General features: G+C 40.8%; 1 protein-coding gene across 1 annotated transcript; it reads right to left on the reverse strand.

Annotated features, from left to right (window-relative positions):
- Positions 1-15,431: 15,431 nt before the first annotated feature.
- On the reverse strand, positions 15,432-20,094 carry LOC108884556 (neuronal pentraxin-1). Its single transcript, XM_018678507.1, has 5 exons — positions 19,511-20,094; positions 18,938-19,145; positions 17,887-18,128; positions 17,308-17,487; positions 15,432-16,728 (listed from the first exon to the last, which is right to left on the reverse strand). The coding sequence occupies exons 1-5, from the start codon at positions 19,940-19,942 to the stop codon at positions 16,528-16,530; spliced, it is 1,263 nt and encodes a 420-aa protein (XP_018534023.1). The 5' UTR covers positions 19,943-20,094; the 3' UTR covers positions 15,432-16,527.
- Between the last annotated feature and the right edge of the window lie 868 nt (positions 20,095-20,962).

Genomic DNA, 20,962 nt, shown 5'->3' on the forward strand with positions numbered 1-20,962 from the left:
TACATTCATGTAGTGATTTTATCCATCGTTATCACTGCTTTAAGGTTTGGCCTAAACTCCTCCATAAGAGCTTTAGCAACAGTAGTAAGTTTCATGCTACTATCATGCTACTTCACCTTTGTTCCTGACAGACAGTGGTCATAATTCACAGGTATGCAAGAAGTCCCTTTTCACACTTATACTGTACAGAGATGAATTCAAGCTACAATGGCTGCTGTTTTTCTGTAACATTCTTAAGGTAAAGAATGGCATAAGAAATGGCTCCGTTCCATTAAGTGTACGGTGTAACCCATTACAATGTGGTGGTATACTCATATTGTTTTGTTTTGTTTTGTTTTGTTTTGTTTTGTTTGTTTTGTTTTGTTTTGTTTTGTTTGCCATGGCATTTCATAGCATGGAATGTCTACTGTGAAAAAGATGTATCACAGAAGCTCATTTTTGGTACATTGGCAAAGAACAGGGCAGGATTTTACTGGCAAATTAAATCTAAAATTCTGAATATTTTTGGCCAAGTTCAGTATTTAAACCCACCCTTCACTTGTTTTTCCTTGGTTTCTTATTACACACATTACCTTTTAATGCTGTTTCTCCTTGTTGGTGATCATGCATGCTCTACTAATTTCTCCAACAGAATGCATTCACCTAATCTGATGTGCCAGCTGCCTGCAAGGTTGGCATTCAGCTGCAAAGTACATTTTCACTGCCAAGAGAGTACATGACAAAATGTGTCTCAAATGGTGGTGAATAATTTCATAAGGACACTCCTTTGCTTGTTCATCTATGTGAAGGTCAGTCTGAGGCCCAGTTGAGACAAGAAGAGATTCTCAGAAGTCTCTTAGGGGAGACGTACACATGAGAGAAGACCAAAAGAAGGGTTTTTAATGAGTCTCTGAGCTACCTGTGTGTGCTTAGAGAGAGGCGAGAGATTTTTGGAGTGTGCACAGGGCTTAAGTTGTCTTTCCATGGGACATCAGAGCAGTAATTGGTAAGGGGGACTAGGATAAACCGACAGGGAATTAGTTGGCCTTTACCCCACATCGAGCAGTCTCCAGGTCGTGGAGTCATTTTCAGCTACAGAGCATCAAAACACTTCTATTTTCCTGAAAGGACAGCTATAACATGACTGGATGTTTTTGCTTCTTTTTATGATTCCAGTCCTTTTAATCTGAACTGAATTCTTGCGCCACAAATAAAAATATTTTAAAATCACTTTTATAACACTGCTGGGGATCATTCATTTTTGTTATGGCACTTTGCTGTGCATAAGGAGCTGATAGTTGTTTTTGGCAAAGTTGCAATGGAACATTAATATTAGATTCCAGACCTTTTACATTTTTAAAAACCTCCATTTGCCATGATATATAGTTTTAATTTGCTGATTAAGAACAATCTGAGTCACTGTGAGTTTGAGGGTTCCAGCAAAACACAGGACCCCTTTGATACAGTTTATGTTACCTATTGATTATTTGAAACGTTGCTTAAGTAGAAGCAAACACTTACTTTGTTGGGGAACTTTTTTCACATGCAGATTACACGCAGGTGGTGTTCAACTGAGTATTTTTGGCAATGGGATGGTGTATGTGGGATTTACTCAAACTACAGTGCCCATGTTTAAGAACAGATCTCCCAGTGAAACAGTGTGACTCACTGTTGAGTTTTTAATAGTTTTTGGACAGTGGAGCTCTATGGCACTTTTAACAATACTACTCAGATCGCTTCATTATTGCTTTGGTCTCTTCATGGGATTTGTTGATAATATGTAATAATATGTGAAGTAATGTACACATTTAGCTTCAAATTGCTATGAAATGCTTTGAAAGATGCAGAATAAACGACTATAAAGCATGAAGCAAAAGCAGGAAACCTCACTGTAAAAGTGCTGTAATTATTTTCCCTTCCATCACAAGACTGATTGGTTGTCTCCTGGTGCATTTCTCTGCCTAAATCAACCTGTCATCCAGTAATGTTGTTTACAGGACAGTATGCATAGATGAACATGATATTAGATACACATCAGTATGGGCCATCTTGCCCTATAATTTCCTGCTTTGACTCTGCTCTTTTCTTCCACTCGCTCATCTTTGCATTTCTCCTCATTTTCTGTCCTCTCGTGTTCTATAAGCCACTCAGCATAAAACATATCTATCTGAGGTAAACCCGGGTTGTTTCCTCCTGGTTGCCTTTGAAATCTCTTCTCTCTCTGCCTTGTCATCGTGAGCTTCACAGCCACATGGCTTCTGGTTGGCTTTCACTCAGTTGCTGAATCACCGCTTTCATTCCCTTCTTTCTGTCTGTTTCCCTCCATCATCTGCCAGCTCTCAGTCCCCAGCCACTGATCCAAGAAAAAGTTGCTCTGTGCTTGTGCTTATGTAATTCCAACTTATTTATATGTTATATTATGTAATGTTTTTGCTGCAGTAGCAGCACTCAAAACAATATTCTTGCCAGTAAGGCTTTATGCAAACATGAATCATATTGAACCAAACAGTTGTCATGACTAATGAGCGGCAGTGTGTTGGTTATTACTATGAAGGCATTAGTTAAGCATTACCACCGCACTGGCAGGCTAGCTAACTCTCTTGGACCTCACTGTCTTGATTTAACTTTCCATGCAGTCAGAATTTTAGCTCATTCAGCGGCTGAAATTTTGCTTTTATTTCCTTAATTGTTGGCTCTGCTTTACCATTTAAATACAACAGATGTCTGATTTAGAGTTACATCTGCAGTCATGATGCTGCTGCACAGTTTATTGCTGCACCTTCTGTTCAGTTTAGATGACCAAACTGGATTTATATTGGATGTACACTTGTGAGAAAATAACCCTGATGATGTCATCAGGGTGTCTCAGTTTGGTCTTAACTACTACAAATTTGGGGGCATGGTGTGTGAAAGAAATGGCTGTTTAATAAGGGAGGGCCTAACTAAGTAACTAATGTAGCAGCCAGATTTTTTGGAACTCAGGATAAGTAGCATCAGTTTTGACCATTCTTTCTCTCCTGTCTTGTGTGTGTGTTTGTGTATTCACAAATGATTTGCACTACATGAATGTAGTTTGTTTTCAGTGTACTGGTGCACAGGCGGCAAAAAAGGATGACTCTGATCAGTAAAATTCATACAGTCAAACAACAGGTTTTAAATCCACTCAGGTAAACTGTTTTGTCATGACATTGTGTGTGTGTGTGTGTGTGTGTGTGTGTATACTGCATACCTGCGAATATGCATTCAACAATTCACAGCTGACCCAATTACTTTGCACGTCCATTGGCAGTGTTCCCAGATGGAGGTAAGGGGAGTGGGCAGGTGTGTGTGAGAGAGAGAGAGAGTGAGAGAGAGAGCACTAGCTTAATATGTCACTTATGTTCCTTCTCTCCCAGGAGGCCACATGTAGGGGCAAGGAACCGGCCTCACTGAATGGCAGATCTGGGCCAATTAAGCTGGAACTGGAACATTTATACACAAATTCACACACACACACACACACACTCAGAGAAACACACACACACATGCTGTAGCTCAAGCTCTGGCCTGGCCTGACAACACCCTGTGGATACACCTTCCTGCTCTTTCATACACACACACGTTTCCCTTCTGTTCCACATCTTACAGGCACTTAAGCAGGTACTCAGCCCATTTTCTGTCCACACAAACACAGACACACACACACACACACACACATACTGTATGTACACACCCCATCCAATGCAGCGTTTCTGTCCTTCCTTCACATGCACACACACACACACACACGCACACTGCAGCACTGTGTCTCTCCTCTCACATACAACACACATCTACTGCAGTATATTTCTAACTTTTGTCCTCTACATGTGCTTTTCTTTCCGCTGGGAAAACCAATTGATCCAATCCTGCACAGATTCCCCTCCAGTAGATATCTACCTGGGAATATTCATATCAAACATTCCCTGTTCTTTCTCCCCTTCAGGCTCTGACTGTGAACATCAGCTCAATGTCATACAAGGCTGTGAAAGGCTCCAGTACATCTGTAGCTGAATATTCTCCTTTACTCAAATCCCCACAGTGAGACAGCAAACACAGGCTACTTACTCTGAGCGCATAGCTCCAGCCTTGTGCATAAAAACAGTGTGTGTGTGTGTGTGTGTGTGTGTGTGTGTTTTCATGTGTCTTCAAGGGTAGTCTCACATTTATACTGATGCAAACAGGACAGTCAGGGATTGTGTTTATGTGTTTGTTGTTTTGTTTTTGTCATGAATGCCTGCCTGCCTGCCTGCTGCACTAGCGGACACAACCGCAACAGAAATTCTCAATCCCGATTCAGGCTTGTTCAATTATTCATACTGCTATTGCGGTGCTCTGGCACAGAGAGAGGTGGGGGGGTTGGGGGGTGGAGGAGGAGAGAAGCAGCAAAGGAAGGGAGGGAGGGAGTAAGAGAGGGAGAAAGACAGAGAGTGAAGTGAGGGGTGGGGAGTTGGTGTTTCCTAAGAAAGGCAGCCTTAGAGATGGAATATGTATGTGTGCCCAGTGGCAGCATCTCCTCTGTCTCACTGTCATCAGCCTCGTCCTGCTGCGGCTGCCTCTCATAACCTCTCCCATCTCTTGTTACTTCTTCTCCTTGTCTTTTGCTTACCTCTTTTTGCTCCACTTGATCTGTCTTTCTCTTTCACGTCTTCTCTTTTTTTTCTCTCCTTCTCCCTTTCCAGTCTCTTTCCTGTTCACCTCATCTGTCGCTCTCTATCTACTTTATTTACAGCTCTTTCCTTCTCTTTCTCTCCTACCTTGTGACACTGTGTCACCGATCCTAAGCCTTACCATTTGAGTCCCCAAAACTCAAGGGAGAGCTGTGGTGAGTCTCCATCATGCTGCAAACTGCCATGCTCATACAGCTGACCTTGAATATGTGATCAGTCCCTATACTAACCCCCTGTGGGAGGTTACATCATCCTATTTACAGTTCACCCTACACTTCACTAGCCCCTGTGGAGGGGAGCTGCAAAAGACAAGACAAGTCCAGGACCTATATTTGGCCCAAATGGTTTTTCACACCTTTTGACCTGTTTGTCTCTAGATACCTCATTTCCTTCCTCTTGTCTTCCATGCTATTACTTTTTTATCCCCTCCAAGATCTTCTTGTCCACACCCCTTTTTTCCTTGTAGGTTTTCTCAATGCAGCAGACTACTGTGAGCCCCCCCCACCACCCTGTTATGGAAATCACTGGCCTCCTCTGGTGGATGGCCCGCTTCTGTGAGATATGGGCTGTAGCTGGTTCCCCAGAGAGACAAAGAGAAGGCAGTGAGGGAGAGAACATGAGAGAGAGAGAGAGAGAGAGAGAGAGAGAGAGAGGGGAGGGAGGGAGAGAGAGAGAGAGAATTTGTAGATAATCTGGGAGGGTGAACATGCAAGAGGGGCAAATAAGGAAAGAGCATATGCCTGCATAGTTGACTGCACAGTGAGAGAAATAAAGATGATGAAGGAGGAAGAAGAGGAGACTGGAGGGAGAAAAAGACGGGCATATGAAAGCACAGAAAGAAAGATAGTACAAAGACCATTTGGTGGAACCAGCAGCAGTGTGTCATTAGACTCCTTAAACTGTACATTTACAAGTTCCTCTAGCACTTTCTAATAAGCCACCAAAACAGATGAGTCTATCCCAGCTGACATTTGGCGAGAGGCGAGGTACACTCTGGACAGATCTCCAGTCCATCGCAGGGCCAACACATACAAACAACCATTCACACTCACATTCACACCTCCGGGTAATTTAGAATCATCAGTTAATATGCATGTCTTTGGACTGTGGGAGGTACCCAGAGAGAACCCACACAGGCACAGGGAGAACATGCAAACTCAACAGGTCTAACCACTGCACTATTGTGTCACCTTTTCCATAACATTAAATATGCAAAACAAATAAATAACATCAAAGTTAAAAATAAAATAAAATAAAAAATCAACTTTGGGTTTTAATTGAGAGTTTAACACACAAATCACTTAATTGGCATCATCAGACCTGGTTTGATGAAATTAGATTGTTTTTCCTAAATTCTGATTGGTTCATGAAAATATGTGACATCACCTGTTCCCAACTGAGCCCCGCCCACTTTAAACCACTGAGAAATAAACAGATTTAAAAAAAACAGAAATAAACTAAACTTAAACTAACTTAAACTTTTCTAACTTTGGCAGACAATATGTATGTGTGCATGGAATCCCAAGCTGAAAAGAAGTTTTCAGTAATTACTTTTTGCTGGGCTGTGGAAATTTTCTTTGGTCTCTTTTTAGTCAGCTCTTAAATTCATCAGTAAAAACCCATCCAGCTCCCCAACCACTCTCTGGAAAATGTATTTCTTAGTTATTTATTGACATTATTATTTATTAACAATGGAAAAATTAAGAGATTAACCATAACATGTCCTTTATTAAATAACTGGCAGACTATATTGCTTGTTAGAAAGTGATTAACTCATGACCTGTGATTGACACCAATCAATACATAACAAAATTACTTATAAACTGTTATAAGCCATTATTGTCTACTTATCAATGTTTACAACTTATTAATATAACATGGTTGAAAACTCTACAAAAAGCGAGTTAGTGGGTTAGCGAGTGAGTTATTACTGTGTGTGCCTCATCTAGACATTATACATGTCAGAAAAAAAATGCTAATCACCTTAATTCAGAATGAAATGTGTGTTTTTAACAACAACAACAACAACAACAACAACAACAATAATAATAATAACAATATCTTGAATTTATATAGCACCTTTACAGAGAAAATATCAAGACAAAAACAAAACAAAACAAAATAAAAGTGAGAGACATATGAAAGTTGCCTGTTTCCTAATGTGAGGCTAAATGAGTGAAAATATAAATGTAAAGTGACAGTGATGGTGAGTGGGTGTGAGTAATGTTTTAGACTACTGGTGTGGCCGTCTCACCTCTGAAGAGTCTTAATTTCTGTCTTTTTTACATTCTGTTTATTTATCAATATTATTGCCTTTATTCGTAATATTATTATTTGTATATTTATTTTCTGTTACTCTACTATTTCCAATTACAATGTAATAATGTAATAATAATAAATGTAATAATACTATTTGCATGCATTTGCATTCACCATATAGTTAATGAATGATTGAATTGATACAGATACATAAAAACTCTCTTTAGTTTTTAATAATTGTATTCAGTTGTATTTGATATCGTTGCTAAAACAGTGTCTTTCATTGGTGTCATATGCAACTTCACACCTGAGAAGGATAAGCAGACATGACAGCTGTTCTATTGAAAAACAGTACTGATGATCAATATTGTGTTTGAATGGCACTGCTTTTGTTTTTTTGTTTTTGTTTTTTAATCATTTTCTCTTCCTTTTGTTGCTGCAGGCTGGCACCCAAAAAAGTTTAAGGCCCAAGCATGTCTTATAATATCTATGAAGAGCCTTTTTTTCATTCATCTTCACTTGGGGAAAAAAAGTTTGCCCAATGAAAACCACCTCTGTTTTTGTCTTCTCCTGTGATAAATGCTCACTCTGTCATATTCATCTGCCTCTGATTTCCACAGGGGAGTACACCCAAGACAGTCTCCTTTTAAATGAGATCAGGACTTCTGGCCATTGTGACTCCTCCCTTTCACCTTCCCCAGTGTTCTTCCAGCTTCCTCTTTGACATCCTGTTGTTGTGCGTCAGGCATACATATTTCATTGAGGATTCAGTGAGGGGTAAGTGGCAGTAGGTTAGGGCTAGGCGCATTAATAAATCAAAGCAGAACGGAAGTGGCATGGTTTCATACAGAGATGGTGCTGGTACGGCAGCGGGTATGTGTGCTACATTAATGGTTGTTTGTTGTCTTCTTTTTGCTTGAGATGAAATATTACTCGTGCATGTTTGTTTCAAAACTACCTAAAAGGCAAAGAAGCATTAATTTGTGAAAATACACTTACTACAAACAGGTCCAGTGAGTGGGAGGAAACCTGGAATCACCTGGGAGAAACTCATAACAAACTGAGGGAGGAAACACCTGAGAGGCCTCCAGAACCACAGGCAAGAGCATCCATCTGTGGAGAGCTGAGTTATAACTCTGCAGGGTTTCAGATCAAACGCACACTTCAAAAGGCTTCCGCATCTCAAAGAATGGCCTGAATTGTCAGGATTGTTCAGAGTTGTTTAGGATGCAGACAAGCTCACATACACACTGATGTCTCAAAGAAGAAGTTCTTATTTCTCATTCAGAAAGTTTACTTGTGGATTATTAAATACTGGGAGGCCGAGACAAGCCCTAACAGCAGAATGAATGGTGTCAATGAGCAGAAACATAATCAGCTTGATACAGTGATGCAGTATGAGGTGAAAAGTTCAGACAAAACGATCAATAAATGCTCTAAGTTCAAACAAGGATAAAATTATAACAGTGGTGGGCAGATCAATCACAGTGAAGCAGCATGTTGCTACAATACTGCAGAGACTGAAACAACCTTGCAATGATATTAAATGTTCCATAAATTGAACCACTTTTAAATTTGAATTAAGCACGTTGTTTCCCTGTGCCGCTGACTGATTCATTTTCTCTATTGCACTTTTAATTCATTTATACATTTGGGTTATTTATTACTGCGCTCTGCACTGAAGCCTAATTTTTGTCATTGATTTTTCTCTTAGTTATGTTTTTAAATTGTGTTTTATCACATATCCATACTCTATGTTAGTCACATTACTGAAGTAGCATGACTGGATTACCATGTGAGGTGGTGCTGGGGCAACAGTTTCCTTTTAGGCACCTGCAGCATACAATATTAAGTAAACTAATAAAGTAGCTAAACCTAGGTTTTGATATAAATTTCCACAAAACAATGTTACAAGACAAGGTCATAATGTTCTTGGTTGATATTGCACCACTGTGGTGTAAATTCACAATAAATATAAATGTACATTTAATAAAATAACCAAAGAACAAGTTAGAAGATGTAAGCAGTTTCACACTTTGTGCAGTTGATAACCCAGCTTTAAGGAGGAGTGTTTTGTTGTTGTTGTTGTTTGTTTGAACTTGATCTTAAATGAAAGAGTATTATATAATATATATATATAATAAGCTGTCAGCAAGCTAGTAAGCCTAAGACAATAATTCTGTACTACCTGAAGGGTTTGCTAACACACCTTGCTCTCACTGTCTATTTCTTCATACCAGTACATGAGACTGAATTAATCAAATCTAATGGGACAATTGAGGCTGATTATCTGACACCATATGAAGTGTGGAGATCAAATCCAGGGAACAGAACTGAGGGTGCACTATATTTTAGCTAAGTGATCAGTATAGGTCTAGTCTAAGGCAAATTACAATACAGTTGTAGGCCTATAAATAACTATTGTAACTGCTGTCATGCAAGACTAATTCATTTGAGTGATTACTTACTGGTATTAGCTCACAGGTATACCACCTTCAAAAAATGCAGCCTTTCAACACTAAATTTGGTTTGGTGGTTCTGTTAACATAACTGTGGCTGTTTTTGAAGTAGCTATAATCAATACTTCATATTAGCAAAAGATCACATCAATAATTGTATATGAGGGGGTCTCTGGTAATAACAAGCCTACAGTTCCTCTCAGCTACATGGAGTATTTTGGCGTCTTACAGCTCATTGTTTTGGTTTTAAGGCCCTGAACTGTACCGTTTTGGATTCCACTTCACTGCTCTCATCAGCATTGTTTCCAGACACAGCAGACAGCTGTTTTCAGTGGAAAGCCACTGCACTCTACCTGCTCAGCACCAGACAATAGAAACAAAGTTAGTGACTAGCCAGTGAACATAGTGGAACATTTGGCAGCTAAAGAGCCTGTTTTTAGTGGAGACAAAAACAGAACAAAAAGAATCTGAATACTGGACTTACAGTCTTCAGGTTATTATATCAGATATGTATACAGTATGTAATCCTACTGTTGCACTTTATATATTTATTAATTGCCACAAGTCTGTATTTTGCAACTGCCACCTTCAGCTCCACAAGTGGTGGAGACGTCTCTCTTTGACTGTCTTTCCCAGGGCTTCTCCCATTGTCACACATGTGCTAAGATTATTACAGAGCCAATTTTTTTTGGTCTTCTTGTGGTTGAGAGCTGTTTCTGTTCTAGGCCTGTGAATCCCAGTGAGACGTGTGTGATGTTCAGGCTATATATAGAGAGGAATAACACCATAGTTGTTTAAAGTAGCTGACTAAAAAAGGAGTGGGCCCTCTCTGCATGGGTCTAGACAAGTCTTCATTTAGTGGAAAGTGTTTGTCCCACAGTGAGTCCTGACCAGTAGGGCGGACTCCTGGCGTGGCCTGCATCCACCTTGATCCCAGCCTGCACAGGAAGCCTCATTATCCTCCCTGCAGCCTTCCTGGAAGCTTCTGCTGATCAGTAAATGCCACAAGTTCCACTCCCTGCTGTCTCTTGGAACTCTCACTGTGGGAGGAAAATGGAGAGGAGGAGAGGGGAGGAAGAAGACATGGTGCTTGTTCTCTCCTTCTCCCTTGTTTGATGTTAGCGCTCCACTTACAGGCATCTACTGTGAGTCGAATCCCTTTGACCATTTCAAGTCTTGGAGATAAACATGAAACAGATCCAGTGCAGAATTAAGCAGAATGTCAATTATCCAAATACTTCTTGCTCATATCTGAAGGAACGCTCACTCTCACCAGACATTCTTCTTAGGGTTTTTTTTGTTGAGCATGGCACCCTCAAAACTCTCATTACATGGTACTACTTTGTCATCCCAGTGTTAACAAGAGGAATTGCTGCAGTTCTGAACTGAAGCATTATTCCTGTCTTGCCTCTGCCACGGGGGACAGCTTATGAATTAATGAGATGTCAGCAGAGATGTCACGTCTTTATCCACTCAATCTCTCCAAAAGAAAAAACAACCTCCACGGAGGAATTGATATAACGTAGCACCATGAATCTTGTCTGTCTCTGGTGACTTGACTCAGGGGGCCTCAGCTTTAAAAATGCTGGCTCCTTCTATTTTGTTATGACAGATACACATTTGGAGTAAAAATCAAATGGAATAAATCAGTGTAACACAATTATTTTGTTATCAAAATCGAATTAATTACTGATTCAGAATGGATTTGGTTTAATATGTAGATGTGTAACAGCTCATTGTGTAGTTGTTCAGGACTTGTGTTGTAATTTTGGCTGTGTACTGCATGTGGCAAGAGAATCTGGCTTACTTGGCTGTTTCATAAGTACTGCAAGTCTGGCAAATCTTCATGAGTCCATAATGGCTTGTATAGATGCTCACTGTGTGTTTATATGCTTTGTTGGTCCCAGGATTAGCAGGAAATAGTACAGCTAAAACATTATATATATGTGATATAATGCTGATATTGAACAGGAATATAGTGTCATATCCTTATTCCCTTTCTTGCTCAGAGTAAGACAAGAAGATTGATACCACTCAGTCTGTCCTCTAAATATTAAGTTATAGCCAGGAGACCATTAGTTTAGCTTAGCTTAGCATCAAGATTGAAGACAGGGTAAGACAACTGAACTGGCTCTGTCTATAGGTAAATAAAATATCTTCCTACCTACATCTCTAAAACCCATTCATTAACATGATATATTTTATTTGTTTAATTTCTGAAAAACTTAAAACCACAACTTTACGTTTTTAAACTCTATGTTTTCATGGATTTAGATACAAACCATTGTGTAGTGTTTTGGTGTCTGGTAAGCCTTTAAAGGCATTAATGTATTTCTCCAACCAGACTTCCTGAATCGTATCTCCTTGTCTCACCATTACCTTAAGCAACATGAACCCTACCAAGCAGCAAGCCCCTGCTCTGTTCTAACACAAGGCTGTTTTTGGTCTGAATCCACACTAACACCCAGTCAGTATAAGTGCAGACCAGGCCAGACTGCAAGCAGTCCTATGACCCCGCCCCACCCCACCCCACCTCACCCCTCTCCTCTCTGCCCTCTCCTCAGTACACCTGTACTTAGGTAGTTTGTTCCAGCATCTTGGAGAAGTTCCCTCAGTTCCTCTGCGGATTCAGGCTGTGTCAGTGTCTGCTGTCTCTTCATGTAATCCCAGACTGACTGGGGTCAGACCATCTACTGCAGGACTCCTTGTTCTTCTTGTCTCTGAGGACAGCTCTTTATGATGTACTGTCTGGTACTAAAGCACTAGTCGGTTACTTGAATATGTATCCATGACATATTCCCTGAATATGGGGTTTTTGAAAAGTACTTTATAGATATAAAGTGCTAAAAAGTAAAGTAGGGCACCTTCTTCTAATCTCCTACATGAACCATAGCATCTGTTTACATCACCAGATGAGGAGGTGCCCTAGAATATGTGCTTTGCCAGCAAAACATTATATAATGTACCATACTTTAATAACAACACTTCAAACATTGCTCTTTACTCAGTGTCCTTAAGTTGTGTGGCCTCCTTAGTGCCACAGTCAAGGCCTTGTGGAGCAAGGTCCATGTAACCCCAACCGTTTCATCATGTAATATTGTCAGTTGAGACTGAGTTCATGTAAGAGCTGAGCTGATATTTCTGTATACAAAGTGTAAGATCCTCCATCCTTCATGCTGCCAGGATCTATTTTAGTCCATCCACTTTAAATTCTGCACAGTTCTGTCTGGAGCACAAATGCAATTGCACTGCAGAAATGTACTCTGTCAGGGCTTAGCAGCATTATGGCGACAGGGTATTAGCTGAGTGTAGTAAGCAGACCTAGTGATTATAACAGCATGCCCACTGATTGGTGTTGTGTGTGTTGTAAAAATAAGAGGCAGGCTTATCTGGCTGTGGATGAGCCTCATTCACTCAGCATTTGTAGAATAACCTGCTGGTCTAATTATCTTATACTCTAATAGGTGGATTCCTTGACTATGTGATAACACAAAATAGTTAAGCATAAAAATAATTACTTTTTAGAGTTTTCTGTGCTCTTAAAGACTTTAAGTGAGTACTTTCATTTCCAATGGATGGGACAAACTTCCTGCTAAATCTTGAATATGGTTGGAAAGTTCTTTTACAGTGACAGCCAGCTTTGGCCAGTACCCAGTCATCTTTCAGCTGTCCTGGTATTTTCTATAAATGTAATTGGCTGATAAACCTGAGTGTTTTGGAATCCATCTGCTAATGTGGCTAAGGGATGGAATAAATTGTTTTCTGCCCTGTGTGTTTGTTTCATGCTGCAAGAGGAATATGCTCCCTGTATTAATGCCTTGTCAGTTAACAGGCTCTTGACCTTGGCTGCTGTGCATCATGGGAGATTAAGGTGATGTGGATTCTCTCAGCCGCTTTAAGGCCAAGTTTAAGATAAACATTTGTTGAATAGAAACCCCTGAGGACCTACAATTTTGTCTCTCCCCAATAATGTTTCAATCTTGTGTCAGTGATCTTCATTCTGTAAAATACGTGAAAGTGAAAAATAAAACATTTTCTGCTGAAAATGGCACTAAAAGTAAAACAATACATTTGCATGTAGGATGTTGTTGGAGTTTAATTCGAAGGAATTTAAGTGTCAGTTACATTTGAAGCACTGAAAAATCTGTTGGTTTTTGAGAGCTAAAATGTCAATTAAGTTTTCCTTAAGAGAGTTTTATTATCAGCGTGTATGTAAACACTGAAAGTAGTTGAAGTGTAAATTCAAGTGCCCGAGGTAGTACGAATGTGAGGACTGTAAATAGTTAAAGTATCAGTTGGTATATAGGCAGTGACAGAGACTGAACTGTCAGTTAAAATGTAACAATCAGATACATAATACGTAAGTGTCAGTTGACATGTAAACATTGAAAGTAGTTGAAATGTCAGTTTAATGTGACGCACTGAAATGATTTGAAGTGTTAGCTGAAGTGCAGTTTGCTTCAGGTTTAAGAACTGTAGGCAGCTGAAAGGTTATTTGTGAAAGCAGTTATACAGTCAGTAAAGTGAGAGTCATGAAAGCGTAGGAGTAGGAGATAAAACATGAACTGTCAGTTAAACTGTATTCAATGAATAATTAAAAGTATTTGCTATGTACAGTAAGCAGTCACAGCAGCTAAACTGGAATGTTTAAGAGTCAGCTGACATGTAGCAGCTGAAAGTAGTTGAATTGTACGTTGAATTCAAAGCAATGAAAAGTGTTGAAATGTAAGAGCTGAAAGCTGCTGAGAGTTTTGTTTCAGATCTCAGCCCTGTAGGGAGGTGAGAGGTTATTTGAACTGTAAACGACAAAAGCAGGGTAACTGTTTAAAAAGTAAGAAATGAGAGCAGCTGAACGGTAAACAGTAAAAGGGACTGAAATTTCAGTTGAAGTTCAACACAACAGAGATGAAGAATTGAAGAGTGTGTACTGTAAACTGTAAGCAGTGACAGCAGTTGAATTGTCAGTCAATTTGTAGATGCTGAACTTAGTATTGGACAAGTATTGAATTATGGGTTGAAAGCTTTTAAAATCTCAGTTAAGGTGATGTATTTCTTATTTGAGAAAGTCCACGTTGAGGTCAAGCTTAAGGATACTGAAGTAGCAGTGTCAGTAGAATCTGAAGCACTGAAAAGGTTTGAAATGTCTTTTGAAGTGTTAGAGTTGAAAGCCAAATCTAATTAAATTTGAGTTTCAAGTGTAAGCCATGTAGGCGGGTGAGATTTCAGTTTTGTATGTGAGGAAAGCTAACAAAAGTCCACTGCAAGGTCAGCCTTTAGCTGAATACTGACGAGTGAAACTTATTTAGATAAAACTCACATCAGGTAATGTGTAAGATCTGAAGTGATTCAGCAGTAGATAACATGATAAACATTTGAGGACCTAGAGGTTCTTGATGATGAAAATACTTATTTAAAAAAGGACAATAATAGCTGTCCACTGTGAAATATCTCAAGGTTGTCTGATAGAACAAATTGTGTTATTCTGATGTATTGCTTTCACCACTTGACATATGAGTAACAGATTAAATGTCTAATTTAAATGCAGGAACTGTCACCAGCGGCATCTCTTCGATTTAAATGTTTTGTGCTACAGCAACAGGTCGTCTGAGTGAACTGATAATAAAAGTCAAGCTTAAAGTGCTGTAGTTTTAGTTTAGGTTGCACTCACTTGAACTGGGCCACTGAAAGACTGATATGACTAGGCACTTTTCTCCCTCCAAGTGCATCGCTGTCTTTAGTGCAGGTACCGCACCTTACAGCAGAAACAACAAAGCAGTGAGTGGGTTATCTTATGCAGTCAGCTTAAAAAGAAACACATGGGCACTCACACAGTTTCATTCCAAGCCCTGTCGTTGTGACCTTCACTGCCTTTGGATATTTCACTTATCTTGCAAACATCTTGCTCCCCCTCTTTTAACATGGTAGAAATGTGATCAGCGATTCTCTCTCCTGCACCCACTCACCGTGTGCCACCTTCCCTCACACTCCTTCCCCTCTGTTGTAATCACACCTCTCGATGCACATAACCAAAGCCAGGAATGCGCTGTGACATTAAGTATCACAATTTTATTACAAAAATTAAATTCTTCATCTCTCAGTTTTGCCATGCTTGGAGCATATAACAATACAGTAAAAAACCCAGACCCAGAGAAGATAGTAAAGCAGATTTCAACAATGCTTTCACAGCACTCTGTCATTCATGCTGTTACTATACAGATACTGTAACATTCCTAATACAGAGTAGTACAAACACCTGCCAAAACACGTCATGTCAGATAACAAACTGTAATTAAATTACATTTACGAGAGGAACAAGAAACTCAAACCAGCTCAGGAAAAAAAAAATGAAACCAATAAACACTGAATTTGCAACTGAAAACATACTGAATGTGCTGAATATTTGTACCAGCCCAAGGCACCCAGGCTTTGTAGCAATGTTGGCAAGTTAACAACATTCTTACAGAAACACTTGAAGCGAACGACGATTACAAATTGACTTGTACCACAGTCTGACTTTGCAGTGTCCTTCAACGTACCCTCCTCTCCTGGCGTTCTCTTCATCAGTCACAGTGCAAGTTCCGGAGGGGCAGGGCAGAGTGAAGGAGGAGGGGTGGGGGGCTTGGGGTGGGGATGAGAATTTGTGGGGGTTCACAGGGAGCTGTACCGCATCAGACATCACTTCACAGCGCCAAACACCGACGAGAATTGGACGGACAGCATAATCTCCTACTCTCCGGAGGGAAGGGGTGGGAGCGGTTATGTAATTCCTCACTTGGATTGTGAATTGTCCAAACATAAGGAGCAGATTGCCAGCTGCCAGTCCAAGACGAAATAAGCCAAAGGAAAAGCTTAGATGTGCTTTTAACTGAACCTCTGAGGGGGCGGGGGGAAAGAGCAACAGATACCAATACTTTCTCACTGAGGTTCCCAAGACGAATTAGATTTTTTTTTTCCCTCAAGATGAAAAGTGTTGTTTTGCACATAAATACCTAAGAATGATAGAAATCCCAGATTTAAGCTTACCAATAACTCAAGTAGTCTCTAACAAACGTCAAATGAAGACAAGAACGACAAAAGCTCAGAAATACAGAGAGGCCTTTCTTGAACAGTGAAATGCAGTTCAGTTGAGCGAACGGCAAGGCTCAAAGGTCCATTTGGTTCGCTCCGCCAAATATTTCAATGTTGCTCTCTGTCCAGGAGAAGACGTTGCCAGCCGGTGCTTTGCTGTTGCAGGTTGCCAAGTTGTGGATCTCTGCGACAGAAAGTTTCCTGTTCCAGATATTCAAGTTTGCTAGCTCTCCAACAAAGGCTTGTGTTGCATCGAAGCCTCCTCCCAATGTGTCCTGTGGAATGAGACAAACAAGTGTTTAACACCAGTGTTTAAAGTGCACAATAAAACTTGAATTGAAGTATTCACAGGCCTTTTTATCTGGTTGGAGAAAGATTTACAGGTTGAAAAAAACAGCGAGCTCCCCACTTTTTTCTGCTTCATTTGAGCACAAGATCACATGTGATAAAAAGTTTGGTCTAAGTGACATCGTCTAAGAGGACTGTCAGTATTAGGTATGGCCTAATTCTGAACTTACTTAGTCTTTTTTATTGACCTCAAGTCTGGAAATAATTTACTTTCTCAAAGCATGACATAGTTTATTTAACAGTGTCAGATAGTGTTTCCCTGTTCAGATTCAGCCAAATTGATCCAGAACAATTTTTCTAATTGTGTGATGATACATTGCACATTATTTAGACTGGAAAGCCTTAATTGGCTCAGTTTTCAGTACCTCCACAATCCCACTTCATAAAATATGTCCAACCTTAATCTTTGTCCAAAGTGAAAGTCATATTTGGATAGGATTCTTTCCAAATATGTGAGGGATTAAAGTGGAGCAGTTGCAGTCAGTTATTTGAAAATATATATCCACCTGCTCTTGTCCCAGGACCAGCACTCCCTCTGGTTTGATGGGGTGGTATGGTGCCAGATTTTCCCCGCTTCCCCGCATCACTCCATCCTGGAAGGCCTCCCACATCCCGTCACGGGTGGTCCATGTGATGCAGAGGTGATGCCATTTTCCGTCATTGATGAGGAACGGCAGCTTTGCAACCTGCAGCAGAGACACTTCATAAGTTACACCTTTCTCTCCTTTAACAATCTCTTCTTTCACACGTTAGTAGCAGAGTCACACCCTGCCTGAAAATCCATCACTTCCATACCATCTCTTCTTCCTGCTGAATCACTTCCCCTATCACATATCTTTTCCTCTATAAAAAGGCCCCATGCTCTCCTTAGCACCTATTTTTATTTTATTTCCAGTTCTGGAACAGTGAAGTCGTCAGGTTACTCTGACTCATCCAATCACAAAGTATTTTAACTTTTTCCTACTGTTGTACTCACTGTAAGTATTGTTCCACACATGATGCATATGAATACAAAATAATGCACTGCAAAAATAAAAAAAATGTGTGAAATAAAGCTTACTTCATGATAATAACTTTGTCATTACCTTGTCATTAATGAGAATCTCCATAGGGTTGTTCCCCCACTCAATCAAGACCATCTCGTTGGCCTGGCCCGGCACAGCATAGGAGAAGGGCGTCCCCACCCCAGGTGATGCGTTGGACTTGATCCACAGACACACACTGAAGGAGTACATCTCAGGGAGGCTCCTCTTGGCTTTGGCGTACATGTAGTTGGTTCTCAGGGGGAAGGTGAGCTGGAACTTATCTGTTGGTCTGATGTCTTTGCCTGTAAATACACTGATGTCAGTTTACCTGTTTTTTATCTGTTAGATTCAGTTATTTGAATACATACTGAGCATTTGTCAGCCCTTTGCTAATATATTTAGACATTACCTGGAGGAAGAACCTTCATAAAACCACATATATTTTTACATATATGAAGTCATGATAGAATATGACATTTATATGATCAGAGTCTCTTTTAATTGTAGAAAAACAACATCTGTTCCCCGCCGTTTAAATTACTACTATCTAATCTGACTATACATGAAACACTGTTTTACAATCATTTTCTGTCTGTTCCCTGTGTGTAGGAGGGCTGTCTTCTCCCTCTCCCTCTCACACATAGATCATACGCACGCGCATTTGCACGTGTTGAAAAGCTGAACAAGCCTTTGATATATGCTCCAAAACGCGCCAGTGCGCACCCTGCAAACTTTCCCTGCTTCTGACCTCTGCATAAAATTGCCCTTTGCATAAAGGCTCATATGCAACTTTGACAGTCCGCTTTTTGGCAGTGAAAAACATAAACTCAGCGAAGCAAAAGTGCTAACAGGTCTTGAGATATGCAAAGCAATGCAGCTCTCCTCTCCTCGCTCACACTATCCGTGCGCAACGTGATGGCTGCGGCATTGTGAGCGGTTCCACATGAGCGCTGTAATACCGAAAATGACTGTTTTTTTTCCTTCAGACTGAGGCGCCCTTGAGTTTAAAAACCAATTAAATTACACTTAATCTTGTTCCCGCACAGCCACATTCACAGCAGCGCTGAGCTGCCCCGCTTTAAGTCCTGAGCGCTCTGAAATCCAAACCCACCTTTCTCCAGGTCTGTGATCCGGTGGTGCAGAGAGGTGAGCGTGGACTCCACTCTGTTTCGCTGCTCGGTGTCATTCCTGGATCCCGGTTTGGTCTCCTCTAAAGTGTTGACCCGGGACAGAACCTGCTTCTCCATGTCATCTATCTTGTTCTGCAGCAGATCTTTCAGGCTGTTCGCTTGCACGGTGTTGTTTCCTCGGCTGTATTGCTGCATCGGACAGAGGGAGACAGACACTGAGTTAAAGGAGGACACTTTGGTGCTAAACTCTTTGACACATGTTCCCTTTAGAGTCTTTAAATCGTATGGCCCTGTCCAAACTGCCTTACTAATACTTGTGTTTATGCATCACGCTATTCAGAAGACATCTACCTTTACTTTACATGGTTTTCTAAGACTGTGATGAAAACAGATGGAGTAAAACTCATGTGGCTCCCAGCATAAACTGCACAAAGCCACAACAATACTACATCACTTCTAATACTGAGATCTCACCCTCATTCTAACTAAGAACCAGATCAGCCAGTCTAATGAACTTTTCACCTGGTAAGCCCTGCACTCTTCTGCTTACCTACCTCAAGATTCTCCAGTCTCTGTTTGAGCGTCTGTAAAGTCTGTCCCAGCTGGGCCAGGGTGTCCGTGGTGCCCCGGGATACATCCCCCATCGTGTTCTTCGACCCCGGCCGCCTCCCGCCGGGTCCCGCCGCCGCGGGGAGGCTCTGGCTTTCGCAGCGGCTCAACTTGGACGTTAGCTCCCTGATTGTCTCCTTTTGGTTCATAATGGTCTCCTTTTGCTGCAGCACGGTCTCCCGCAGCTGCATTACCGTGGTCTTCAGGTCCTCCGCCGGCCCGCTGTTCTGCATCGTGGCCGTGCACAAGTCCATATCCTTGGGCACCGACGTGCAAATAAACTGCGTCTGTCCGAAGTCTTGCGCGGAGCTCTCCATAACAATGAGGCAAGAAAGTAGAAAAAGTTTCCACGAGGATCCGTCCATGGCTCCAGTCATAGCGTGGCTGGAGAGTATGTGTGTGTATGTGAATGAGTGTGAGTTGTCTCTGGGATTTCAGCACCACGGAGCTGTCCACTGAAGCTGTGAGCTCTGGCCGCTGTGAGCAGTTTATATAGCGGACATAACGCAGCGCAGATCCACTGCACCAGTTAGGGGAGGCAGCGGGTTCTGCTGTATCTACAGAGTCCAGCCCCTTATTTAAGGTCGTGCTAACGGGAAATTTCTACTGTAGCAGAGAGCGCGTGTACACTTGAGTCAAAGTGCAGACTATTAGATTGAGATAAGATAAGATAAGATAAGATAATCCTTTATTAGTCCCACAATGGGGAAATTTACAATTACACGCCATCATATGCCTTCTTTACATCTTTTATATAACTCAGTTAGTGGCGGGAGAGGGTCTCCGATCTTTTTATCAAAGTAAGACAACAATGAAAAAACACTGCTTTACAAGGTTTCAAAATCAGGCAGAGATTATAAGCAAAAAAAGTAGCCCAAATGTTGAATCGCGTCTTTCATAGATATGTTGTAGAACTGTTCCCTTTCAGCGCAGTAAGAATAGTTTTTCATTTGAGTCAACGTGTTTAAAAAGACTAAAACTGAGAAGAGTGCCTGTATTTTGAAACGGTATATAATAAGTTATGTTGCGGCACTAGAGTTATATGATAGAAATAATGAAAGTTCAAATAATAAGAAGTTACATTCATAGACAATAAAACATATTATTGTTCAGTACCCTCAGGGTTTTTGCACCACGGCTTAATGTGGTCTGGTATGACCAGTAGCTTATGTTGGCTAATGTAAGCTAACAAACTGTGGCTAAATGAGCCTGTTGTTCTTTAACTAAAGCTGCTGAGTCAGTTCCTTGACTTAACGACTCTCCTCTACCACACTTCGTATTGCAATTACTTTATGTAGGCTACGGAACTGGAGTAAGTGTCATTAGTTAGCTTCCACTGCTGGGCTTTATGTAACAAAGTGGGTTTATTTAAAACCCTCCTGTGCGCGTGTCAGGGA

Source organism: Lates calcarifer, linkage group LG5, assembly GCF_001640805.2.
Source record: "Lates calcarifer isolate ASB-BC8 linkage group LG5, TLL_Latcal_v3, whole genome shotgun sequence".
In the NCBI taxonomy this organism is placed as follows: domain Eukaryota; kingdom Metazoa; phylum Chordata; class Actinopteri; family Centropomidae; genus Lates; species Lates calcarifer.